The 27,948-nt window shown below is 33.2% G+C and overlaps 3 protein-coding genes across 14 annotated transcripts in view; 1 reads left to right on the top strand and 2 right to left on the bottom strand.

The window, feature by feature from the left end:
* Positions 1-21: 21 nt before the first annotated feature.
* LOC148606891 (uncharacterized) lies at positions 22-8,806 on the bottom strand. 2 transcript variants are annotated; one of them, XM_088544575.1, is made up of 3 exons: positions 8,624-8,806; positions 1,941-1,992; positions 22-739 (listed from the first exon to the last, which is right to left on the bottom strand). In XM_088544575.1, the coding sequence occupies exons 1-3, from the start codon at positions 8,731-8,733 to the stop codon at positions 344-346; spliced, it is 558 nt and encodes a 185-aa protein (XP_088400701.1). In that variant the 5' UTR covers positions 8,734-8,806; the 3' UTR covers positions 22-343. The 2 variants fall into 2 exon arrangements, with proteins under 2 accessions (XP_088400701.1, XP_088400702.1); XM_088544576.1 differs by lacking the exon at positions 8,624-8,806 and adding an exon at positions 4,758-4,861.
* Positions 7,885-17,771, top strand: LOC148606890 (uncharacterized). Of its 2 annotated transcripts, none has more exons than XM_088544577.1 (5): positions 7,885-7,967; positions 9,210-9,279; positions 12,758-12,815; positions 14,933-15,038; positions 15,939-17,771. In XM_088544577.1, the coding sequence occupies exons 2-5, from the start codon at positions 9,227-9,229 to the stop codon at positions 16,208-16,210; spliced, it is 489 nt and encodes a 162-aa protein (XP_088400703.1). In that variant the 5' UTR covers positions 7,885-7,967; positions 9,210-9,226; the 3' UTR covers positions 16,211-17,771. The 2 variants fall into 2 exon arrangements, with proteins under 2 accessions (XP_088400703.1, XP_088400705.1); XM_088544579.1 differs by having other exon boundaries at positions 7,957-7,975.
* A 3,447-nt stretch (positions 17,772-21,218) lies between these two features.
* Positions 21,219-27,948, bottom strand: part of LOC148606889 (putative RNA-binding protein EEED8.10) — a 52,723-nt gene continuing 45,993 nt past the window's right edge. For 8 of the 10 annotated variants that reach the window (XM_088546681.1, XM_088546676.1, XM_088546678.1 and 5 more), the window contains 3 exons: positions 26,366-26,509; positions 23,105-23,221; positions 21,219-21,640 (listed from right to left, as the gene is read on the bottom strand). In XM_088546681.1, the coding sequence (XP_088402807.1) occupies positions 21,450-21,640; positions 23,105-23,221; positions 26,366-26,509 (452 nt within the window). In that variant the 3' untranslated portion in view covers positions 21,219-21,449. Of the gene's footprint in view, positions 21,641-23,104; positions 23,222-24,567; positions 25,443-26,365; positions 26,510-27,948 lie in introns of those variants that run through there. The other 2 variants (XR_015915441.1, XM_088546684.1) reach the window with 2 other exon arrangements.

The following is a 27,948-nucleotide window of genomic DNA, read 5'->3' as shown; positions in this document are numbered from 1 at the left end:
GCAAGAAATGACATTCCTAGCTAGGTAAAAAATATCATATTTTTAATCGTGACTATATCACAACAAGAAAAAATACAAAATTAACAGAAAATTAAGAAGTCCGACTTTTCCATTAATACACAGTAACAATGTGGAAACAAAATAACATCTGAAATAAGACAATTACATTAAAACATAGACTAACTTGACACTCAATTGACGATTTCAATAGAAATTGTTGTGTCTTGCAGCCACATAGGAATACACATTTTAAAATGGAACAAATTCTACATTCTTAAAGTTTCTTGGAAACAGAATTATAAATCAAATGTGTACTTTAAATATTTAGATATAAAATGTTTACTTAATAATAATCTTCGAATGACATGAACCCATGGCGGTTATGTTGATGTGTGACACCATAAACAGGTCGCCTCTGAAGTGGTCCAAAAATGGAGTAAACAGGCTTACGGTAGGTTGATGTCATGTAGTTAGAGAAGGGATAGAGATTTTCTTCTTTTGGGAGAGACAGGCGGTTTATTCCACGAGCTCTAGTGGTTTCTGTTGGTGGCCTCCCTTGTTTTAAGTATGTAGATGATGTAGGCCAGTCTTTTCCTTCTTTGGACCATTTGGGTACGGCAGAGACCCCAAGTTGATACTGCCAAGGTTGATTACATGGCTCATTACGGTCAGCCAATTTGGGCAGTTCCTCCCGTCGGAGTGTGGGGTATCCATTGTCATACCATTTATCTGTCCAGTGCTAAAGCAAACAAGTACAATCTTCAAAAAAGATAGCCGACGCAATAAAATTTTATTCTTTTTACGCCTAAGTTTCTACATTTATTTTAAGAAAATAACACATTGCACGTAATTTCAAAATTTCGATACATTTTTTTTCGAACGCAATTTCAAATTTTCGATACAGTTTTTCCGAACGCCACTAAGTTAACAGTATTTGGCCAATCGGGAAACAGAAATGTGATCAGGTGACTTATGTTTCCATAGAAGGGCGTCCTTAAGGTCAAAGGGTAAAAAGCGAAACTATACCGACTGTTCAACATATTCTAAGTACAATTAAGCTTCACTCCACGCTGGTCTGAAAATTCGGCAAAATTAATTAAACTTGCATAGCAAGTTGGGTTATTCTTCTTAATTCTACCCCTGCTACCAATTTGTAATAATTTTACCAGCATGACAATTGATCCGATTTCCATCGTGTAGTATCAGTCTGTGGTCGCACAGGAACAACAAGCAGTTTTACTTAAATTGCTATTTTCTTCTATTTTCAAGTTACACAATATGCTCCGAAAAGGAACTCAAAGATAGAGAAGTACAAAAAATAACTCACAAATAATTTTGATCTGATATACTAGTAAAACTAGTACCAAAAAAAAATCTGCAAAAAGAGGTTTCCATGCAGCAAAAGATGCGGAAGTTTTTGTTCAACCAGCTCCAGCCATATTGTGCATGCTACAACTTTTCTTACCATAAACTCGTTGACTGTTATGGTGTATTTATATACACCATGAGATCTGATTTGTTCACCGTGTCATACAACAAATGTAGTATTTCTTTCCTCTTTCGTCTACCCCGGACGCAACATTTTATGAGCAACTCGGTGGGTGTTTCTAGAAAAGTAGAGGACACATACCCTATACCAATGGGTGCTTCTACAAAAGCAGAGGACACTATCCTACCGGTGTACCTGGTCCATGCTCAAAGTCAATAAATGGGTTCTGGATTGCTAAAATACTTTAATTCCTGTGTGCTAACAATTTAAATTATTTCAAGTTTTTTTTTGTTGTGCGTGTCTATTTTCTTTGGTTGCTGTCCCTGTATCCTGATTTACCTGGCATCAAAACGGAAGCAATATCAGCGGCCCGAGCCATTCATATAACAGTCTTCTTTTCGATAGCGCATTTTCAAAATTATCAAAATAAACCAGGAGTTATAAGTTATACCTGTGTGGATTTTCGCCCAATTATTCTGGTGTATTTCTCTGGAACCTCCCTCCTACAATACAAAAAAAAGAAAAGAAAATACATTAGATTCATGCATTGTCAACAATAAATGACGTTATATATAATACAACCAGGACTGAGACTGGCCATACCAGTATTAGCCCAAACCCTTCCTGAATTTCGGTATCAAGTAAACCATTTTTCTCGAGGAGCGTGAGATCAACATTGTCTCATAGATGAAAAATTAATGAGCTAAACAAACTAATCAAAAACAAAACAAAAAAGTAAAGAAAAAACAAACAAACAAACAAAAAAGCCGCAAAAATGACGGAAACCATTTTTTTTTTAATTGATTGCACCGATATGGTAATGATTATAATGAAACAAAAAAAGAAAAGAATGAAACAAACAAACCGCAAAAATGACGGCAACCATTTTTTTAATTGGAGGAACAATCTACAAGTGATATAGTAACCAAGGAAACCAAGATAAATGAATATATTTCAAGGATAAAGATAGACAGAGAAAATAGACGCACACAACGATGAACATGATATAATCAAAGTAATACGTACGAAGAAACTGATGTAAAAGAGCAACCGCGCTAGACTTCTTACAATTAGGTTTCTAGAACAAGGTTAAGTTGCTACAAGATTGAAGTCAACACTACAGAAGCTATATGGTTGTCATCATGAACTCGTGGATCATTACGATGTATTCATCTCCACCATGAGAACCGATTTGTTCAACGTGTCGTAGTTCTCCTTTCCACTTTCGTTAACCCCGGACCTGATTTTTTATGAGCAACTCGGCTGGTGTTTCAAGAAAAGCAGAGGACGCTTACCATATCGGTGCACCTGGTTCTTGCTCCCAGTTTTTAGTGGCGTCCGAGTTGCATATTTACTTTTATTTCCTTGGTATTATTTTGGTTATTCTATATTCTTCCTTGTGTGTGTGTGTGTGTGTGTGTGTGTGTGTGTTTTTTTTTTCCCTGTTCAGTGTTTGTCCCTGGATGGTTTCTTCTGATTTCCGCTAGAATCTTGGTTCCCTTTATTACTCTTTCCAATTAAAAACTAAGAGCATGGACAAGGTACACCAGTAGGGTAAGAGTTTACTAGTAACTCCCGCCGAGTTGCCCATAAGATTTAACATCTGGGGTAGACGAAAGAGGAAAGGAAATCTATGACAGGGTGAACAGATGGACATACTTTACAAATTCAAAGGCATTAGAATATTGTACCGAGATATATGTAGCATGGAAAAATACCCGATTGTAAATAGGGTAAGCCAACATGATTTTTTTTTCAATAATGCCATTTTATTAATAATGTATGTTCCTTTTTCATCCAAAACCCTTTCAAGATACTTTTCGACTTCTCGAAAAGTAAATGTTATCATCTATGATAGTAAAAGTCCGATTGTATTAAAACCCTCCTCACTGAGGCCAGCAAACCTCAGGGAGGTCTGCTTTGATACGAGTTGTAGTCACTACGATGTCACTTCATTCCTTGCAGAAGAATGTTTTCCTCATGCGTATACTTAATACTGCATGCCACACCAACCTCGCGACTAAATAGAGTACACGGAATATTCGGTTTTGCAAGTCACGTCACATCCTTCTAAGTACAATCAGTTTAATATTTGAGCATGCAGTGTTATATACATGTACATAGCTATACTACTAGCTATTGCACGTTTGTCACCAGCCCGTTGTATTAGGTTTTGGTTTAGGGGAAATCTCGGCGATGTTGCCATAGTTTTCACTAAACAGACCTCATTAGACCACGATAAAATGTTGTGGATTATGGTATGTCTACGTATTCGGGTCGAGCTAGTTGTATTCATTAAAACAGCATAATGAAAGGAAAAACTTTTCTAAACAATTCTGGCTTTTTCAATTTATAAGGTATATTTTATTTCAGGGCAGAAAAGGAAACACTCTAATGTCTTTGTATTATTTTTTTTTAAATTTTAATTTAGAAAACAAAAAATAGCCTTTTGTTAGATATTTGGTATCAGCCTGAATGAAAAATTGTGCTAGTTCACCTTTTATTTTCACAAATATTCCAGGAAACATGTATATGTAGTAAAACTTGCAACTACATCATGTAATTATCACCTTGGGTAAATAGTGGAATAATACAGGTAACATTGACAATAGCTTTGTCTATCAATGCAGATAATAATAAGCACTATAAAGAAGTTTATTTTCTTTAAAATAACACTATAACAGTAAAGTTGACAAAGACAGCGCGTTCCGTATATCCGTTACACTCTTCATTTCGTGCGTTATAAAGCTATAGGATATCGTCGCTTGTAGCAGATGATTGTCTTGTCTTTTTGAATATAAACCACTAAAATCACCCAAAGGCTTTCGTAACACAGTGTTAGTCAATCAATTGCACGATATGAGTGACGCTAACCATCAGCTGCCTTTTCCTATACTTGGTTTAACTGTCGTTTTCGTGCCAACATATATATATATACTCAGTACTGTTAGATCCGGTTTGCACTCATAGGTGGTATTCGTAACACATGACGGACTGAGGGGTTTCTTAAAGCCCTTAGCTATCATTTAGGGCCCTTGCGGACGATGAAAAGCATCAAAGCGTTTACAGTCCCAGGGCATAGTGCTCTCTTACTAGCCTGGTGACTATGCACGAAACTCTTATTCGGCAAGAGGTCGTGAATATCGCCGTCGGTTATAAATAGTTGACTTGTACATGTATGCAAGTGTATTCACCGACGTTAAATAAGTCTTTACCTTAAAAGTTTTCCCTGATATAATCATAATGAATCAGATAAAAAAAACTTAACCTGAACAATACTGTTCGATTCGCCATCTACCAAAATTACAATCCAGCACCAAGAAACGATCCATGGAACCACCATAGAACAGTCATGACAACAGTGACGTTTGCAAACAAAAGGGATTATTAGCAACGTCATAAACAACAGAGGGCTGCTGCAAGTGTTGTAAGGTAATCCACTGTGAGATAAGTACTGCTAATTGTAGAAATAATCTTCCCTCTTTTCATTATACTCCGATGACCACGACTTTTTTCTCTCATTATTACCAATACGTTCGAAAAAGGCCGCGTGTTCTTTATTTTCTGCTTATTTATTCTATTTAAGCCGTTGCGTTTTTTTCAGTTAACATATACAGTCAAAGTAGAACTAAAAGTTCAAACTGTGCAAAGATTGACAGTGTATTTGACAATTAATAACTGACAAGAAAATGGCCACAATCAAGAGAATTGAATATAGCATATTTCGAATAATGTATTCTAAAAGAACATATTCTTACACATAAGCATATATTTAATGACAGGGGGGTATAAAAAGTGATGTGATCCATACTAAGTTAAAATCCAGACTCAAAAAACGTTATACATCGCTGTTACTCCAAAAAAGACGGTGCAGCTAGATACAAATATGTAGTTCTTGGTATAGATTCCTTATACTTTGTAAAAAACTATTCCAAATCATCTTCCAAATATGCAGAAGAAGTAGTTTTCAAAATGCTGGAATTTTTTAAATCGACAACATATTTGTCCAGTGTGGTGGACGCGTTTTTTTCCACAAAATGTCGGCATTCAGATGGGAAGAAATTGTGCTCCTCTACTTGCTGACCTAGTTCTTCACACTTAAGAGGCTGACTTCATAGCTGATCTGATCCAAAAGAAGAAAAATCGTTTATCTTGATCCTTTAATCCCCGTTTCCGTTATATAGATGACGTATTATCGTTAAACAATCCTAGTTTCGGGGATTTTATATATCGCATCTACCCCCGAAGAACTTGAGATAAAGGATACTACAGACAGTGTGAAGTCAGCCTCATATCTTGACCTACACATAGAGATAAAAGGTAAAGGAAAACTAATGACCAAACTATATGACAAACGCAATGACTTTCAATTTCGTATTGTCAACTTTCCTTTCATCTGTGGCAACATCCCGTCATCACCTGCATATGGAGTTTTCCATATCACAACGAATACGTTATGCCAGAGGTTGTCGTTACTACGCAGACTTTTTGAATTGCGCTAGACTACTTACAATTAGGTTTCTGGGACATGGTTATGTTACTAATATACTGATGTCATCACTACAGAAGTTTTATGGTCGTCATCATGAACTCGTGGATCGTAACGGTGCATCCATCTGCACCATGAAAACCGATTTCTTCAATGTGTCATAGTTTTCCTATGCTGTTTCGTTTACCCTGGACTTCACTTTTTATGAGCAACTCGGTGGTTGTTTCCAGAAAACCTAAGGACGCTTACCCTACTGGTGAACCTGGTCCATGCTTCCAGTTTTTGGTGGAGTCCGAGTTACTCATTTACTATTGTTACTTTGTATGTATTATTTTGGTTATTCAATGTCCTTTGTTGTACGTCTCTGTTTTCCATAGCTTTTATTGGTCCCTGGATTACATTCTTTTGATTTCCACTAGAATCTTGGTTCCCTTGCTTACTCTCAAGATTCTGGGGCATCCCCCTAAAAAAAGGACACCACCGACACTAATGAAGTCAGTTCCATACATACATCTTGAACTCCTCTTAGAGTTCGATGAAAAGGGAAAAATCGTGGCCAAATGCGGTGACTTCCCATAATTCCGTATCGTCAACTTTCCTTTCAAATGTGTGGCAACATACCTTCAGCACCTGCTCATCGAGTTTTCATATCACAACTCATTATGCCAGATTATGCCAGAGCAAGCCAAAACAACACGGACTTTTTGTAATGTGATAGGCTTCTGAAACAGTTATTTTGCTACAGTATTAAGTCATCAGTACACAAAATACAGTCGTCATCATGAACTCGTGGGTTGTTATGGTATAAACATCTGAATTGTCAGAAACGATCTCAAGACGTGACATTTTATGTGCAATTCAGCGGGTGTTTCTAGAAAAACAGAGTGCACTTAACCTTTACCGATGTACCTGATCCATGTTGCAAGTTTTTTTTAGTAGAGTACGGGTTGCTCATTTACGTTTGTTTCTTTGTACGAGTTATCTTGGTTATTTCATATTCATTGTTGTGTGTGTCTATTTTCCTTGTCTAGTCGTTATCCTTGGACTATTTTTGACCGTTCGAATCCTGGTTCCTGTGACTTTTTCCTGGATATATGTTATACAAGCGGTGGTAATGTCATTGTTCAATCAATAACAAACATATACCTAGAAAATAATATAAGTCAATCGAAACTTAGAAAAGGACGAAGTTGAATATATTGATATTTAAAAAATAATAACTAGGATTTATTTTTCTTCATGATTCAACAAAACTTTAAGATGTGAACCTTGAAAAGATAAACATTTTGCTTTCGCAAAAGATATAAAACTAGTAAAAACCTTACTAGATAATACAAGTTTACTTTCTGACAGACTGGAATCAGGCTCTTAGTTCCCTTAGTGCTTCTTAAGTCAAAGGATGAATTCGTATTTATTACCGTTACGCAGACTTTTTTCTTGCACTTTGAGATTTTTCATATTTCATGTTCCAAAGTACAAATGTATATTTTCTAGAAACATTATTTTTTATTGTTATACCTTTTTAACAGAACTACACACGCGTGGTAATCATTTTGACCTAAGAACTGAAAAAAAAAATCTAAAATATGAATCATAATGTGTATTAACTTTTCAAACTAGATAAGACTGATTTAATTTTTTTTCGCTTACAGTCCAAGATACTATTGCTTATTTAGAATTGTTCGATCGCTTATATAAGCATTTATGGTTTGAAATCATGGCCTAATTAATGAGTCATTGTATTTTTTTATTTACTCTTTCTGGGAAGAGATCGAAACGCTTTAGATTTTCATTCTTTCATACACATTACTTAAAAAATAGAAGTACATCCATTTAGCGTATTCAGTATATAAAAAATGTATTTTATTCAATATGCAAAATGTGACTTTTATCATTGTAATTGCAGTAATGAGTTTTATGGCTTCACGAAAATAAGCTGAAGATTGTGAGCTACTAGACATGCAGAAAAATTGAGCTCACTCAGTAAAGGTACAAATGTATGCATGCTAATACAATGTGTGTATAAAATATGAAATTAACATTGCTTCTAAGCGTATACCGTTTTCTAGACCGCTAGTACTATTTTAGCCACTTACTGAAGGGACTTTTGACAAAAATCCTGAAATAAATGGGTGAAACTTTCATAGTTACCATATCAATGCTAGAGGTCATGTGGTTTACAGAATCGTTTTTATTCCAAGTCTGAAGATTAATTATCGATAAAATGGCCGAACCAGAAATCTCAGGTTATCAGTATGGCCTGATATTCACACACACACACACACACACACACACACACACACACACACACACACACACACACACACACACACACACACACACACACACACACACAAAAACAGAAAAAGCAAGTTAGAAACGAAAATAAGAGAAAACATTTTTATAAATCAAGTCCACAACACCTTATGATTGATACCCGGGTACTGATATCGGTAGGTACTTTAAAGATGGGTTACTTATGGCATTGAGATGGTACTTCCCACAAATATTGTTATTTTTCCTTGTGGATTAGTGCGCTTGCTAACTCCTTTGCTTATAGTTTTCAAGTGTTCCACATCAGTCTTTGATTCAGCATTGAATTTTGCTTGAATTTTATCATTAGCTAGAAGATACTTAATTCTTACCTAAACATTTCCTGGGAACTTGGGTACTTAGGAACTGTAGGTGGAACATTGATGTGATAAGGATATTTATCCTGCTTCCCATTAAAGAAAAGAGTATCTGCCATAGCCATTTTTTGAAGACCGATAGTGCTAAGTAGTGTATCCGAAAAAAAGTCAGTCGCTTACAACATTGACAAACAGCAGGTGTCCGTTACTAATAGGCTATTTCTTTACAAATTTATGCAATATGGGCCAATAAGATGGAGTGAATGAACCAAATTGCAATTTCATTATCAATGAAGTGTGGTTTATGTCCCACTTATGCCTTGGTATATGAGACAAAAAATATATTTGCAACAAAAATGTTTGCGATATAAGCGACTCTAGTCGTAACTAACCAAGCTATTAACAGATGTTGCTAGGCGATAATTAAAATCGCTTATGACATTGTTCATAAATATCACTCGAAATATCGAAGTCCCATTGTTTTGCAAATGTTTTTTCTTAAAACAAGCATCTATTGATATGTTACACGATATATATTTAACCATTATAGAATAAAAATGAATAAACAATTACTTATTCTTATTATTTACAAACACACAAGCGACTAACATCGGAGAGATGGCAGCAGCCCAGCAGTTTCTGTCCAATCCAGCAAAACTGCCCAAATTGTGGTATGTGACATAAGTTTAGACAACAAATTCTTACTCACAGACCGAATGCTGTAAAAATGCTTTCGAAAGAAAGATGAAAATTTAAACATTTTAATAACTCGTGCGATGTATTATAATTTATATTCGCCATGACGTTAAACCCCAACAATCAATCAATTACACGCACAAATATTACAATATTAAAAATACTCTCTTTCAAAAAGATAGCCCGCGCTTATTCAGCTGTATCATCACCGTACCATGATTTGTATTTTAGTTATTTTATTGGTTCAACGAGTTAACTGCATGTAAGTCCAATTGTTCTATTTATGAAAGATTACTCAATGTATAAAAGTGATGGAAAATATTCCGGACAACAGTGCCCCCAACCAAGTCTTCAATTTCACATTTGTGTAATGAAATGTGAGGCTGTACGTAAGCTTCATCGGTAAGGTTGCATTGGTTAAGCATCATTGATGTCACCTGATGTCAAAGTAAATTTATACCAACTGTGTGATAAAAATATGTGGGGTACTATCCCTCATTTGCGTACCTGTTTTAAAACTTTTGAAAATCCCCATGGAGTTTTTTGGTAGGACATCGGAACAGACAATTTCAGGGCATATTTGTAATAATTATGGGTTTTACTGTACTAATATATGGTCTATGGATGACTACCCCCCCTCAAGTATTAACACCCCTCGTGCATTAAAGAGCCTTTTTCAGTTGACTAAGTGTTTTATGACAATATTTGTGCATGTGATATAATACATAGAATTTAGAAACTCCCATTTTGTGGTGGTTGCCTCCAAACCTAATTGAAAATCAGTTGTTTAAATACTCTCAAAAGCAATTGAAAAACATGAACATATTTCACATATTACTACTGTTTAAAACTACATTGTGTTTTCGTATTAAATTATTCTAATGACTAAAAGAGGTTAAATCTGAGATATGAGTGGTCTTGGATTAATTATAGCTAAGATATAAGTGGTCTTGGATTATAGCAAAGATATAAGTGGTCTTACATTATAGCAAAGATATAAGTGGTCTTACATTATAGCTAAGATATAAGTGGTCTTGGATTATAGCTAAGATATAAGTGGTCTTGGATCATAGCAAAGATATAAGTGGTCTTGGATTATAGCTAAGATATAAGTGGTCTTGGATCATAGCAAAGATATAAGTGGTCTTGGATTATAGCAAAGATATAAGTGGTCTTGGATTATAGTGAAGATATAAGTGGTCTTACATTATAGCAAAGATATAAGTGGTCTTGGATTATAGCTAAGATATAAGTGGTCTTGGATTATAGTGAAGATATAAAAGGTCTTGGGTTATAGCTAAGATATAAGTGGTCTTGGATCATAGCAAAGATATAAGTGGTCTTGGATTATAACTAAGATATAAGTGGTCTTGGATTATAGTGAAGATATAAAAGGTCTTGGGTTATAGCTAAGATATAAGTGGTCTTGGATTATAGCGAAGATATAAGTGGTCTTGGATTATAGCAAAGATATAAGTGGTCTTGGATTATAGTGAAGATATAAGTGGTCTTACATTATAGCAAAGATATAAGTGGTCTTGGATTATAGCTAAGATATAAGTGGTCTTGGATTATAGCTAAGATATAAGTGGTCTTGGATTATAGCTAAGATATAAGTGGTCTTGGATCATAGCGAAGATATAAGTGGTCTTGGATTATAGCAAAGATATAAGTGGTCTTGGGTTATAGCTAAGATATAAGTGGTCTTACATTATAGCAAAGATATAAGTGGTCTTGGATTATAGCAAAGATATAAGTGGTCTTGGAATATTGTGAAGATATAAGTGGTCTTGGATTATAGCTAAGATATAAGTGGTCTTGGATCATAGCGAAGATATAAGTGGTCTTGGATTATAGCGAAGATATAAGTGGTCTTGGGTTATAGCTAAGATATAAGTGGTCTTACATTATAGCAAAGATATAAGTGGTCTTGGATTATAGCGAAGATATAAGTGGTCTTGGATTATAGCAAAGATATAAGTGGTCTTGGATTATTATGGAGATATAAGTGGTCTTGGATTATAGCTAAGATATAAGTGGTCTTGGATTATAGTGAAAATATAAGTGGTCTTGGGTTATAGCTAAGATATAAGTGGTCTAGGATTATAGCGAAGATATAAGTCATTTTGGGTTATTCATCTAAAAAAAGAGCATGAATTGGTCATCCATAACATAGTTGAACAATTTGTAAACATGGGTAACTGTTCGTTTACATTTCTGGAAATTTTACAAAAAATCAAGATAATGTTGTTTCCTAATTTCCAAAATCACCACTATTTGCAAATACAACTTTGTGCGAATGCACTGAATTGTTGAAAATGCAGAAAATGTAAAAAGAGATTGATAATTCTTAGTGAGATACATGTAACTGACTTTTTGAATAACCAAACATGTAATTTTATAATTGTTTACACATGACTGATTCTACATAATTTGGACCTGATAAAATGACAGGATTTTTAGGTTTGAATTTAGGGTTTTCTGAAATATATGTAGATTATTTTTATTGAATAAGGATTTGGTTCAAATTTGACCTTAAAATTTTGTGTTTGTGGGACAAGAGGTCAAAATTGTGTAATTTGGCAGGTATGCATTTGGGGAATTTTACCTTTTATTAAAGAAAAAAAAGTTAGATAAATGATGCAACAGATCAGGTTTCAGTAACAAACAAGGAAGAATAAAAATAGATACCGAGATGAGACAGAAGAACAGATCCAATTATAAGTTGACTGACAGGTTGTTGCAATTTTCATTGGCAAAAATAACACTGAACCATACCTGACCAATCAATAAAATAACAAAATAACCATTCAAATCAACTCCTGTCACCACAAATTGATTCAAGGAAAATGTCATTCTTTCCTAATAAAAATAAATATGCGGTCTTGATTGGCTAATTATAAAATGCCTAAGCAAGCATCATGATAATCTTGACTATTTCTTCCCAAGAATAGTGTGTGACTGGAATGCATTGCCACTGTACATTCACAGTGCAAGTAAATACATCTGAAGTTCACCATAGACCAATCATATATATATATTTATTGCAGCATTATTTGCTCAAATTTTCTCACCAAAGAGAGCTAAGATATTGCTATTTTTAGCCATATAAGATTACCTAATATCACACAAAGGTGAGTTGAACAGATAACATTTCAACAGTATGTGACTTGACATAAAACATTTTATGGTACTCTCCTGTAAATACAAAAGAAATTTCAGCAAGCGGAGCATTCTAATACTCATAAAATGGATTAAATAAGTCAGAATTATATCATTATCACTGTTATGATATAACACTCCTCCATACATTTATATAAGTACCTCCAGGAAAAAAAAGTATGCATTTCTCTTTTCTGATGAAATATTATTGACAGAAATCACTAAACTATGAAGCAATTGAACTAAGGTTGATACTACATGTAGAGCATTTATTTCTTACACTTCTTTCAGGCAGCCAAAGTTAAATGAATGGTCGGTTTATCACAGCAGCCATCCAGATTATGCTCAGGTAAACTATTCATGACAGAAAATACCAACTGTCCACCCATATTCAGTTGTAATTGTTAATGAATTGGAATTGTCTTTTCACACTGCTTTGTTGAGCAATGATTATCCAGAATTTGTCAGTTGACGATTTTGGATACTCCAATACTAAAATTGACCAGTTATCAGATAAGGCTGGTCCTAATCTTACCAGTAATCATAAATTATCTGACAGAAATCTCCCATTCTACCTCTATGTATATAAAAACATACTCAATTTCAGTTACATATACCATGTAGAAAATGTAAATTTATCTCTGAATAATCCTAAATTCAAATTTTGGTCTACCCAGATGTACTGGAAATTGAAGAGACAACTGATATACATTCTTTTGCTTCATACCTAGACCTTTATGTTGACATAGATTATAGAATTTTTTTGAAATCATAATTTTATGACAAACATGATTATTTTGGCTATACCATAGTCTTGCTGGCTGTATACCAAGGTCTTCAGCCTGTCAATATCAATGGGATATACACTCCACAGTTGACCCAATTGGTTGGTATACAAACTTTCATTTTAGTGCAAAAATACTGCAAAATAAGCTTCTAAGACTGGGCTATCTTTATCATCGGTACAGAATTTTTATGGTTGTCATCACAGTTTGATGCAGTTTCTATACAACGTATGAGAAAAGAGATCGTCCGTTAAATTCAGTTTTTTGTGTGCTGTCTTGTTTTCCATAACTTCAGTTCTATTCATGTAACTGTATTTCATTTTGTCATCTTATACATTATGTTTGTAATTTGCCCTTGCTTTCCGTTTTCACATTTTTGCCAAGTATTTGGATATTGTCTTTCAATATAGATGCTTCTGTACTTTTTGCCGATATTTAAATCAATTTATCTCCTTACTGTGACCATTTTTGCCAATATTTATCTCCTTACTGTAGTCATTTTTTGTCGATATTTATATGAATTTATCTCCTTACTGTAACCACTTTTTGCCAATATAAATATCAATTTATCTCCATACTGTTACCATTTTTTGCCAATATTTATATAAATTTATCTCTTTACTATAAACATTTTTTTTCAAGTTTTTATACTTCTAAAAAGTTTCTTCTTGCAGGTACATGTATGTAGAGTAAACAATGCAATTTACATTACATAGTTGGAGGTATAATGGCTTCCCATGATTGTCATAAAGTTAAATGAATTAAAATTCAAAATACATTAAAATTCACTAATTGTAAGTAACAATACACAACTCCTACATTGATGAATAATAGATGTAAGGCAAATGCAACATTTTCCAGTCAAAATATTCAATTGAATTTTACCTTGTGGGTACCAATATGGAGCCTGTTTAGAAAATTACTAGGAAAGGGTCTATTTGGATTTTTTCTTTTTTCAACTTTGTGTTTCTTAATAAACACTATAAGCAAATGATAATCCATGCATAACATATAGTTACAGTATGAGTGCAACAAATATGATGATGAGATTTTGGCATGTGCCACTGGTTAAGCCAATGATTCTTTTAAAATATAATACAAACTGCATGTTAATCACAGTTGGGACACTGCATGGATATCATAATCATAAATCAATATTGCAAGAGTATTTTTTCTGATAGTGTATATTGTTAAGTTTCTAGACTTTTACTTTTACTTTTACATACCAAAGTTATATCAATATGCACGAACTTAAGAATATTCTTGTTTGAATGTTCTGAGCTTAAAGAAATATTTATATGGTATTGACTTACAATGTTGCTGAATTATCTCATTCATTATTAAAATTGGCCTATTATTACCAAAGTTAAACAACACATTTCTTTACAAGACAAATGACTGTAATTTCAGTAAATCTGTGAATTGGCCCTATGAATATCAGCTTGATATGAAAATGTTATAAAAACAGTCTTATTGCTTCCCTTGTCATTCTACCGTACAGGTCTTCCTCCATATTGTACAAGTGGTTTTTCTCTTATAAGTATTCTTTACATAATTTATCTAGAAATGAGGATTTATTTTTTCTTGTTGTCATTATTAAATATGTTATATTGCGAGGTTATCACCTAGATGGTGATCCTTACAACAAAACAAAATAGTGTTGCAATCATTTTAAATTCAGGCTGGTTGGAGAAAATGGAGTGCAGAGCATCCTGATTGGTATGCCAGACGGGCAACCTCTCGACACCCAGACTGGCACAACAGGCAAACTAATACTACCAGAAGAGGTAAAGTGGTAAAGTGAAAAAGTCTTTGTGATATGTCCATAAATTATTAGGTTAATGCAAATGAAAATTTAAAATTAATTGTTTTACTCATCGAGAGGCAGAAATATTCTATTCCTTACCTCTTTGGCAGACCTAATAATAGATTTACTATGCATCATTCTACTGAAAGAGATGTGAAGGAATTCACAAGGCATGAGCAGTTTTCATTTAAAATCCATGAAGCTGTTTGCAGTGCCTTGTACTAACTTGTATAGAGATGAGATTAATTACTATAAGAGTTACTCACTGAGTTTGGTAGATGATTGATTATTCCCTACATGCCTACTGGACTAAAAAACAATCAAGTTGGTGAAAGAGTAATCAAGAGAACCAAGATTCTAGCAGAAATCAAAAGAATGTAATCCAGGGACAAAGACCAGACATGGAAAACAAAAAAAAACACAACAAAGAACATAAAATGACCAAAATAATATACAAAGTAACAAAAGTAAAAGAGCAACTAGGACTCAACTAAAAACTGGGAGCATGGAAGTGATCATCTACAGGATCAGAACATTATGGTTATCTACCGGTATATTTTACTTCAATATTAGTAACTTTGTGTAAAGTGGAAAAAATATGTCCCATGAAATATATGAATCAGTTATCATCGACATGGTGTTTAAAAGCCAGCAGTTGTGAAGTATCAATGACTGATCTATAATTACATGGTTTTCTTATAGATATATACAATACTTTCTTGAACTTTAAAATACAATTTTACTTTTTGATTGTTCTCAACCAGAATCAAAATTTATCATGGCATCTAGGAGTTTTATTAAGAAGTTTTGAAAAAATGTATTTTTTTCTTCTGAATTATGTTTACTTTAAAACTTGACACTTGGTTTATTTCATTTTCAGTGGACTACAAAAATATAAACTGGCACTATGAAAGGCCATCTAAACCTACCAGTAGAGTTCACGATGACTTCCAACCTTTCAACAATGAGGTGATGCATAGTGAAGTTATAAAAGCAATGCCTCACAATAAAGCTTACATGGGATCCTTCTCTTATCCACGCCCATTTCCCATGGAAGTTCCTCCACCAAAATGGGGACTATACAACCCGCCAAACTATGAAGAGCCAGCAAGATTTGACTCCTTTCCACCTCTACGATACAATGGATATTAGTTATGATGAATTTGATTAGGGAACTAGCAAAGCATTGATTATAAAGAGGGAACACTGCGGTTGACCCTAACAAGGTTTCATTGTCTGTTTAATACATGTAGAAACTTAGCACTATATCAAAGCACTATAATAAACATGATTTCTGTGAAAAGCAAAATAGACAGAACATTTTGTAATAGCCAATACATGTGCAGTAATTGTACACATAATAGACGGGTGTATGTTGGCATTACTGAGATTTAACATATGTACTTGTCATTGTAGAGAATTAAGGCCTAAAAAGGACTAGTAATGAATTTTAAATGTCCTTGTGAAGTTCTCTACTGTTTTGTTTTCAAATTTCGGGTCATTTTTTGTTTTTATTTTTCAGATGGCCAAATTAATTTTAAATATTTTGATATTAGCTGTTGTGCCATCATTCTGTATCTTTTTCATATTGTAGCACAGTTGTATAGGAATCACGTTTTTTTTTTTTTTTTTTTTTTTTCAAAAATTGGTATTGGCTATACCAACTTTCAGTGCTTGCTATAAATGGTTAAATATAACAGAAAGATAATTTTATATGCTTACATTAAGCAATATAAATTTTTAACAATAACTTTATCAACATGTTTAATTTTTAGACAATTAATGGCAAAAATTAGTATCCACAAAATATACAAAAACACAATCATAAAAGCGTCATCTGATTGAATTTGAAAAAACGAAAATGGTTTGGTTTGGTTTTTTTTTGTTAAGTACTCTCTTTAAAAGATGAATTACTATGAACTTTTTGATTTTTCATGTTTAATTTTGTTTTTTAAATACTTGCAGTTATCATTTATGCAGTTTTGAAAATATGAGATGTATATCTTGTTTGCCATAAATATTTATGTTTCTACTGCAAATCACCTTCTCTTTTGCACAATTTGTTACACTTCTATTACAGTTATAAAAGTCAATGTTTTATTTAAGATACTGCTACTGTAATATATTTTGTATTTTCTACTTATTCTTTATATTTATTGTTAGTCTGTCATTTGGATATGTTTTTTAGTAAATTTTTCTATATGTGTATTGTGGATTTTATGTGTCGGTGTAAATTTTTAGAAAGTGCTGCCATATTGAAGTTTCCTGTCATATTCTTTGTTAATTTTATACTGAGGAAGAAATTTAAGTTTTCAAATTCTTGAATTCATAGATCTAACTAACCCACCGTACAAATAAATGTAAAATTTGCTTTCGTTTTCGAGGTTCACAGAAGCAAAGAAAACCAGGAAAGTTTGTATCCAACAGTTAATGATACTTCTTACAAGGCAATAGCTTCCCTAAATTTCATTTGATCTGTTTATAATGTGTTTTATTTTTAAAGTAAGTTTTGTATGATTCAAAACTCTGTTCATTATGACATTAAAAACTTCTTTGTACAGATTTTGTTAAATTAATCAAATATGGAAAGCTTGAGTGATGTATTGGTGAAAGGACATATGGCTGGTTTAAATTCAGTCTTTTAGATTTTTTTTTTCTGTTACTTTTTTCTCTTGTTAAGTCATATTGTGCATTAAACATATTTACTAATTTTTTTCCTGTTTTAATTGATGTAAAGAAAGATAATTATGGAAAGAAATTACAAAGACATCACAAATAACAAACCATAAACTTCAAGGAAAGAATCATCAGTAAAAGATAAACTTCATGACTTTAATGTAATATCCCTAAGTTTTCACTAACAGTTGTAAAGAGAAGAAGTACAGATAAAACAATGCTGAGAAACACTAAAGGTACAGAAAAATTCCCTGGATAAAACAATGCTGAGAAACACTAAATGTACAACCAAAATCCCTGGATAAAACAATGCTGGGAAACAGTAAAGGTACAACCAATAGAAATCCCTGGATAAAACCATGCTGAGAAACAGTAAAGGTACAACCAATAGAAATCCCTGGATAAAACAATGCTGGGAAACAGTAAAAGTACAACCAATAGAAATCCCTGGATAAAACCATGCTGGGAAACAGTAAAGGTACAACCAAATTCACTGGATAAAACAATGCTGAGAAACACTAAATGTACAACCAAATCCCTGGATAAAACAATGCTGGGAAACAGTAAAGGCACAACAAAAAGAAATCCCTGGATAAAACAATGCTAGGAAACACCACAGGCCCTACCAATAGAAATCTGTGGATAACACAATGCTGGGAATACCATAGGCACAACCAATAGAAATCCCTTGATAAAACAATACGAGGATAACTATAGACACAACCAATAGAAATCCATGGATAAAACAATGCTGGAAAACACCATAGGCACAACCAATAAAAATCGCTGGATAAGACAATACCGGGAACACCATAGGCACAACCAATTGAAATCCTCGGATAAAACAATGCTGGGAAACACCATAGGTACAAATGAGGCGAAATCCTTGGACAAAACAATACTTGCAAACCAGTAGGGACAACTGAGGGGCAATCCCTGGATAAAACAATGCTGGAAAACATCATAGGTAAAACTGGGGGGAAATCCTTGGATAAAACAATGCTGGAAAACACCATAGGTAAAAGGGAGGAGAAATCCGTGGATAAAACAATGCTAGAAAAATGCCATATGTAAAACTGAGAGGAAATCACTGGACAAAACAATGCTGGGAAACACCTAATGTAATCAAAAGCCGATCTTGCATCGCTCCCAGATATCTGTTATATCACTCGCAGAAAACTGGGAGCGATGTTAGATATGCTTTTAATTTGATTGGAAAACACTAAAGGTAAAAGTGAGGAGAAATCCCTGAATAAAATAACACTGAAAACACCAAAAGACAAAGGAAAAATCATACAACACAAAAGAATAAAAACAGTGGCGGATCCAGAAAAAAATAAGGGGGTGATCCCAAATGAATGTCAATTGGCTTGATTTTTTGAGTCATTGGAAAAGTTGAGTTCCACTAATGGTGTGTTAAAGAATTGTCTTTGATATAACCTAATGAAAGCAAGTTTGGATTTCAATATAGAACTACAGAATTACAATTACAACAAACAGCAGGGTTTAACAACATTTTTTCCATGTTTGCTTAACTGATCATTTCAGGATATTGCAATAAAATCAAGTTGATTAAATAATTATACTTTGAGAAAATGACACCCTGAGGTTTGACAAGGGGTTGCAGGGGTTGGTCCGATGCGCTGTGGGACTACCCTTGGATCCGCCACTGAAAAAAGTACACAAATAAAAAACAGCATGTACCCCATTCAAAACTGGAGTGGAGTGATTTCAGACAGGTGAAAGAAGGAGAATATCTTTGACAGATGAAGGTTGTTTGTTACAACATGACAAATAAACAAAAAAAAAAATATATAAAACTGTAGCAGAGGAGATTGAATTAATTCATAACTATGGTAAAAGGTAACTTTGACTTGGGAACTTCTTCCCTATTGTTTTTCTAGTCATTAAACTTCAAACAGACCATTAAATAACACACAAATAAAACAAAAAAGAACAATGAAAGATTCCACAAATAGAATAGGAATCAATAAACAGAAATCTCAATGAATAACACATAGCAACATAGGTCATATTCTGTAATATATTACACCTTAAATAAAAATCAGAAACTCAATGTTTGTTAAACATAAGTAAAAGTGTACAAATCTTTATTAAATCGAACAACAAAAAATAGCTGTGATAGATTTTGTAGATAATGATCCTTTAATGAGTAGCTGACCAAAATGTGGCTACAAACACTCCTGTTCTCTGCAAAATAACTGGAGTAAAAGCTATGGATTTCTATAATTGTACCACAAGTTTCAATATCATGAAAAAAAGTTGGGATTGATAATAGTGGTTATGATCAACCTGTTCAAGAATCAGGGGCAAAACCAAACATTTTTTTTTTGTTTTCACAAAATAACTTCAGAAAAAGTGCATGGATCTCTACGAAATTATAAAACAATGGTCCATGTTTGATTAATAAAGTTTATTAATTTGGACTCTTGGGAACAGTGCAACTTTCAACAAAAACTAGAAACTCCCAGGAGAATGAATCATTCAAATAACTCTTAACAAGGAGTCATTCTATAACTTTGATGATACATTGGACTTCAGTGGGCCTTATCATAAGAACTTTTTCATCAAATGAGAGTTATTTTTTTACCTATCATAGTGTCCAAGATACTGGCCAAAAATTGCAATTTTTTGCCTTCATGTGCAAAAACCCTCACATGGAATCATCCGACAACTTCCATCAAAAGAGACTTTTGTAGACCTTACCATAAAGATAATTTCCTCAATTGAAAGTTTTTTTTATCTGTTAAAAGTTTTCAAGATATCAGCTGAAAACTGAAAAAAATTGTAATTTTTCACCTTTCAAGGGCAATAACTCCCACAAGGAGTGTTCAGACAATTTTGAATCTTAAGGATCATTTCATCATTGTATCCATTTATAACCCCTGTTTTTAAATTTTGGTATTGGGTAATAAATTGAAGTACATTGACCCCTTTCAGTCTAGTCATTATCTTATAATTTCATTCATTGTGCATGCCATTACGGTCATTGGATAAAAAGGCTTTATTCATGATGTTTCATTGGTCAATAAAACTGACACATTACTTTTGGCCAATTAGTATATCATTTGCACCACAAACCATATTTCAAAGCACCAAAATTAAAGTTATATATTTGTGCCAATTACAGACCAGTTTAATGTAATAATGTAATACTTTTTATATCATTATTTTACTTGTACCTCTTCCTTTCACCAGCAGTATCTGTTATCCCTGCTCACCACAGGGAAGTAGAAATATTAAAATGGTTAAAACTCTAAAATCACACTTACAGCATTGTCATCTTGAAATCATCATGTACAATTAGTCATCATTTTTCAAAACGTTTGACAATCCATATGTAAGACCATCAATAATTCCGTTTATTTGTTTCAGATTGGATTATGTTTATCTTGACACTTCGACCCTTTTACAAACATATGCAGCTTTTACAAAAAATAATTGATAAACTAATTTGACATTCCAGAAACTTAATATCCCAAAAATCTTTATTTTAATTAATGGTATATACAAATCATTACATACAAGGTTTAATTGAAAACATCTCCAAATTAACAACAGTTTTAAAACATCTTCATTACAATGTATCAGTATTAAAGTAAGTCTACAATAAGAAAAAAGTACAACGTTACAAGCTTTCATTCACTTATATTGAAATATGTATGAAAGCTTAAATACATAAATTGAACTCAAGTCAAGAAAATTCAAACCTCTCCATTGCTAAAGGATCATCTCCATGTAAAAGATCATCATCATAATAAGAATACTGTGATTCAAAGTTCTCCCATTCATTATCTATATCACTATCAATCTCTGTCCCTGCTGCTGTAAAAGTTGGTTTGGCCATGCAGGGACTGTCTTCTTCTTCAGAGTCAGTTTCTGGCTCTAAAACATATTAATATTGCCTACAATTCTCAAGTCAGCCACATTAATTACAGTTTCATAAGATGACAGACTCCATCCTCAATCATTCAGATCACATCATATATTTATAAGGCCAGTCCTGTATCATTACATTATATTATGCATGAAAAATACAAAAAAATAGTACAGTATTTAAATGTAGTCCACCTTAAGCAAAGCAACACCAATTTAAAAAAAAATGCCACAATTCTATTCTTGTACAGGCTTTTAATGTATATATTTTATTCTTGTCTATAATCTTTTAATAGAAAGAATATAAGAATAATTTTGAAAATGTACCCTGAAGCATTCTTAACCACAGAGTTCGAGTTCTTGAATTTGCAGTTAGATCCCTTAAATAGTCAAAAATTGTACTAAAATGTAGTTTTAACGATTTTTAACATTATACTATCCATAGCCATACAATAAAATACTTCATATTGCACAGCTTGATGCAACCACAGAGGTCAAACCCTGAACAGTTGGGGCAAGTATGGATACACCATTCAATCTTGATGCAGCTCTAAATTTTGTAATTAAATGTACGACACAGGAAAAGAATTTGACCTGAATCAAAGCACCCATTTTTTGGCCCCTCATTAATCTATAAGCACAACCCCCAAAATCAATCCCAACCTTCCTCTGATGGCACCATGTGGTACGGTACAATTTCAAAGAGATCCATTAACTTTCAATCATGCAATCATCTGTACAATCAGGAAAATGCTCCTTTCTGCCCCCTCTTGACCCTTAATTTAAATATGGTTCAAATTACAACTCCTTAAATCAGTCCCAGCTTTCCTTTTGTAGTTTGACACATTGTACAATTTCAAAGAGATCTATTTACATTTAGTTGTTCAAACATTATGAAAATGCTTGTTTCTTTCCCTTTGTTGGTCACTCATTCCTTAACAGTTTGTGTCACATCCCCAAAATGAATCCAAGCCTTCCTTTGGTGGTAATATACTTTGTGGTACAATTTTAAAGAAACTCATTCACTTTTACTCATTATTAGCCAGACATCATGAAAATGTTTTTTTCTTGCCTCTACTTGGCTCCTTATTCCTAAACAGTTAAAATCTCAGCCCCTAAAATCAATACTAGACTTCCTTTTGTGGTATGGCACCTTGTAGTATAATTTCATAAGGATCTATTCCCTTATACTTATTATCCAGACATGAAATGCTTATGGAAGATAACAATGACAAGGACAGCATGATACAATTATTCAACCACAAATTTTTTGCTGTCGTATAAAACGACATTTCACTCCATGCATGATTCTGTGATGAACAGATACCTCATCCCATCTCTATTTCTCTTACTTTTGTACAATAACTAACAACTGAGTGGTAATTGAACTGAAATAAGTTGATATGGTGTAAATTGATAGATGGGTTAGAATAAAGTTGTCCCCTTTGTTTTGACAAGGGATTTTAATGATACCTGGTTCAGGTAAAATGATGTCTCTGTCAGCTCTAAGATGTGACTGTGATAAATCCTGCAGACAAAATGTGATACCAGGTTGAGAACAGTTAAATTCACTTTCTGCCATACTTGTACCTGTAATAAATCAGACAGACTCACAGCACTGGACAGGAATATTATCTGACTTCTGTTTCATAGCAGTACTTAGTAAAAATTAATTACATAAACATAATCTCTGCCCCATCCAAGAAAAACTAAAAAAAAACAAAGATACAAAGATATCACTTTTATATACAAAAAAGTCTCAGGAGAATGCACATTTTACTGGTTTAAAACCAAACGGACTAGTGGAATCATACAAGTATATAAACACAAATGACCATGACATCAATGAAACCAATGCACTGCATTTGGGCACATTGACATTTTAAAAGGGAACAAAAATTTTCGCAAACGTGCAAATGGGTGCATGATATTTTATCATGTACATTTCATATGGGCACATTTTTTAAATAGGATTTTTTAGAGCAACTGTAAGTGAATAATAGTTTTAATACTAATTTATTTATTTACATGATAAAATAGCATACCACAAGATGTTAAAATTGACATGATAAAACATATAAACACTAAGCATTAAAATGGGCCTGTTAACTAAACCTCAAAAGCACTAGAAGATAAAAGGACTTGCATAAAACATTATCATTCTAAAAGAGTCCTGCTAAAACATGATATCACAGGAAGGTTGAACTGACAAACTATATATCTGTTCGAGCAGAATACTTGTAGCCCATACGCTTAATAAATTCAAGAAGGGTCATTTCCTCACTACAGTAGAGTTGATACTGTTCCATAGAATACACACAATTTTCTCGCGTTCATCTTGACGAACGGTCACGACTACATCTAGTCCTCTCATCTAGATGTAGTTCACAATCTGCTGCTTCAGCAATACACCAACAAAAACATACAGAGCAGGATGCACTGAATAAAACCGGGAATTAAAATGTGAAGGAAATGCCTCCAGTCTGTTGTTCATGCGTTTTAAATCTTCCCACATTGGACTGGCCCAAAATTGAGGTGGAAACTGTGAACTGTTGGCAATGTAATTATCAACAATGTAGTCGGCAAATTGTACACACTGCTGATTGTTTGGTGTTGAATATACAGAAAAAAAAACTAAGGTCGAACAGATGGACAAACCATGAAAGGATATTGAGTGAATGTGCATGTGACAAAACCTCATAAAATATATATATATATATATATAACATCAGTACTAAAAATATTAACCATATGGGCGATATTCTCATCATGCTTTCCATATTGTATATTCGCAATTTGTGAAAAATATTTGTGAAAATGAATGTTCATGATTTAAAGAATCCAGTTTCTTTCCAGGTTTCTTTTTATGGTTGTAATATTTTCCCATATCCTTTGTTTTGAATTACATGTATTATACAATTAAGTTACAAATTTACCTTTTGAATGTTGCACCCCCAAGCCTGTCCAAGATGGAATCTACAACAGTTAATCCTTGTATCAGAAAGCATTGAACTTAAAGCACAGTGCATTGCAGTCTCAAAGTCAACATTAATGGAGTCTGGCTTTAGGCTGAGGAGTAGATTAGAGCATAGTTCAAGTATTGCCGACCACATATCACAGTAGCATAGTTTAGTTTTTGCTTGAAGAAGAATAAATATTAGTGGTATATAACGTCCATTCTTGAATCCGTGTACGGAATATAACTGGTGGAAAAATTTAGTACAATACTTGAATGTTCCATCAATGAAAATATCTGTCATGTCATTACAAAAGCAGCTTAAATTTGTATGACTTGTAAATATAACAATGCTGTTTTTGTGGTCATTTACCAGCAATAAATTCTCATCTTTGTTGGTTTAAATTGTCATGGCATCCAAAGCAACGTGGACATCTTCCCTTCATTTCGGAAGTGTCAGTATATCTCGACTACTCTTGCTACATTTTTGACATTTTGTGGTTGGAGGCAGGATTCTGGGAAGTCCTGAAGCTCCTGAGGATTAATTTTGGATGGTTTTGACGATTTATCACCAGAAGCCTTTCGCTTAACGAGTGCAAGCAGCCATTTAGCCTCAAATTTTCTCTCTGCATTGTCATGGTTGTGCTCTCCCGTCGCCTTTTATGTAACTTTGGACTCACCATCTGTTCCAACTCTCACCTTATAATTTGTTTTATTGCTTGTACATCTCCAAGATATGTTATTTTCTTTCGATACACAGTCAATTCTGAAGGTAAATCCATCATAAATCAAAGACTTTTTTGCCTTTCTGTCTAGGACACTAAAGCATCTATCTTGGTTGAACGTTTATTACAACTGATATAAAAAGAATGAAAACAATACATTTCTTAATCTTTTGGACACTTTTTATATATATGTTTTTTAACCTACGATTTACCAAATTAATTGACCTTACCTGTAATTATAGTTACCTGTAAATGTGTCCAATTGAAAGGCAGAGATTCAAAATCTTTGCACCCATTTGAAATAAAAAAATGTACCCAATTGACAGGTAGTAAGTTTTTGAAATGTGCCCAAATGCAAAGCAGTCAATGAATTCAGTGAGCCAATGCCCACTATTGATATGCCTGCTTCAGGAAATCTATTATACAAGCTGTCAAGGATCACTTTAGACCCTTGGAGTGAGAGGGGGGTCCGGGGTTGGAGCCCACATGAGATATAGATTTTTTTATTTTTAATATGTTTTTCAGCTCTATCCAGACCTTCACTTGAATTGTCCTACTCCATGACACTTTTTGAAGCTGGTTTTGTTATAAAATAGAAGGCACCAATTTAAATTGTTAAATAACATTTGGAATTCTAACAGGAAAAACATTGATTTTTAATTTTTGAAAGAAAAAAAATCAGAAAAATGGAATTAGCATGACAGCAATTATAGTAAGCTAAAAGAATGAGATTAGACAGGTTTGGATATAACCATATGGCAAAAATATAAATGTAACTGTGATACAATATGATACACATATATAAAGCTTGTACCAAAATATAAAGTGGCTATGACTAGTAGATGTTCAGCAAAGTGTAACAAAACAAAAAAGTTGGTAAACAAGGAGTAGATTTGGAAAAGGTCTGAATCTTGAATCAAGTGGCTAAGATATGTAGTTACTGAGAAAAAGTGATGAAAATATATGTTTTGGGTGGAAGGACAGACTTAAAGCAGTTTACTCCCACTCCTTAAGATAATTATGATTTCATTATTGTGTGCAATATCTACTTACCTCCAATATACATAGTTAAATGTTTAGATTGCCATAAATCACCAGAATTCCTGAAACTCTTGATAGTCTGTACAGTTATATTGTAACATCCACTCACGTCCAATATTTCTAACTCTAAACAAAGGCATGGTAAATCAACAAATGCTGAAATGAAGAAAAAATCTGTAAAAATTGACTGCTTTTGCATATTCATAAATAAAAAGTCATGAACATAACATTGGTAGCTTATAACGACGTTACAGGAAGAAATGTATTACATTGTATGATGTCATTTTTCTACCTTTAAGGGATGAAATAAGGAACCCTGATTTTATTTACCCAATAAATTGAAATTATAGAGAGATGTGCCATGAGCCAATGATATGTCTGTCACCAAAATACAAGGAAAATAAATGCAGTTTTTATATCACAACTCATATTTTATGTTGTTACAAGACTTAATCATCCCTACATTTGGCTACCTTAGACATGACATATGAACAACTTACTGGGTGTTTCTAGAAAAAGGGTGTTTACCTCCTTGGTGCACCAGGTCGATACCTTTTTCATGAAAAACATAAAAATCCCAATAATTTTAGAAAGTGAAATCAAAATTTCAGGAAAATGTGTAAAAACCATCAAACCATTACAATAAATAACTGTTAAGTTGGAAGAGATTTGAAGTTACATGTATGTATGTGTAACATGTGACAAAAAATCCTGTTTTCATGAAAAATAAGAAAACATCAATACTTCAAGATAGAAAAATCCAACTTTCACCATGTACAGTATACAGACCTTCAAACAAATATAAAACTGTGCAAAGCTCTAAGTAAATTCAACAAAGCTTCTTCAAGATATGGTGTGACTTGAAATTTCCCTCTTTAAAAAATCCTATAACTTTGAAACTAAATAAAACAAAATTTCTCAAAAAAGTATATTTTAACCCATCATAATTCATGTAATTAACAACTGTGTAACATAAGTATGAAATTCTGAACAAGCTGTTCTCATGTATAGCACAGATGGACATTTACATATGGGCATGTGAATCCATTTAAGGACTGATTTTTCACTTTTGACCAATGCCAAATAACTAACTTTTGGACAGTTTATACTTCACGAGTCACAAAGCAGTTTATGAACAAGCATTAACTGTTCCTTATGAACTCATAACTTGGCAAAAAATTAAAACAATCTTCATACCCAGTAATACATTTTCTCATTAATTGAAGTCATAACTATGATTTTTTTCTTCATCAAATCTTCATTCAGTTTAAAATTGCAGACTGTGGATCAATCACCATTAATGACAGAACAGTACCAATTTAGTCTATTGAAAAAAAAACTACATTGTCTAAAAGAAAAATAGCCAATTAGATGGCTTATTTTCTTAATCATTTTAAATTATTTTAAATTTTAATCAGTGGCGATATAATTATTCCCCCTTTTTATACATCAAAGTTTATGCTCAGCACTTGAAAATAAACTAGAAAAATGGATCTGGTGGACCAAGAATCTCTAAGATCAATCCTGATCTTCTTTATGTAGTATGAAACCTTGAAGTACAATCTCATTGAGATACATACATATTTTCCTCAAGT

The sequence above is a fragment of the Perna viridis genome, chromosome 9 (assembly GCF_037379345.1).
Source record: "Perna viridis isolate PV_CMFRI_1.1 ecotype Kerala chromosome 9, ASM3737934v1, whole genome shotgun sequence".
Classification (NCBI taxonomy): domain Eukaryota; kingdom Metazoa; phylum Mollusca; class Bivalvia; order Mytilida; family Mytilidae; genus Perna; species Perna viridis.
This window is presented reverse-complemented; position numbering and strand designations above follow the sequence as displayed.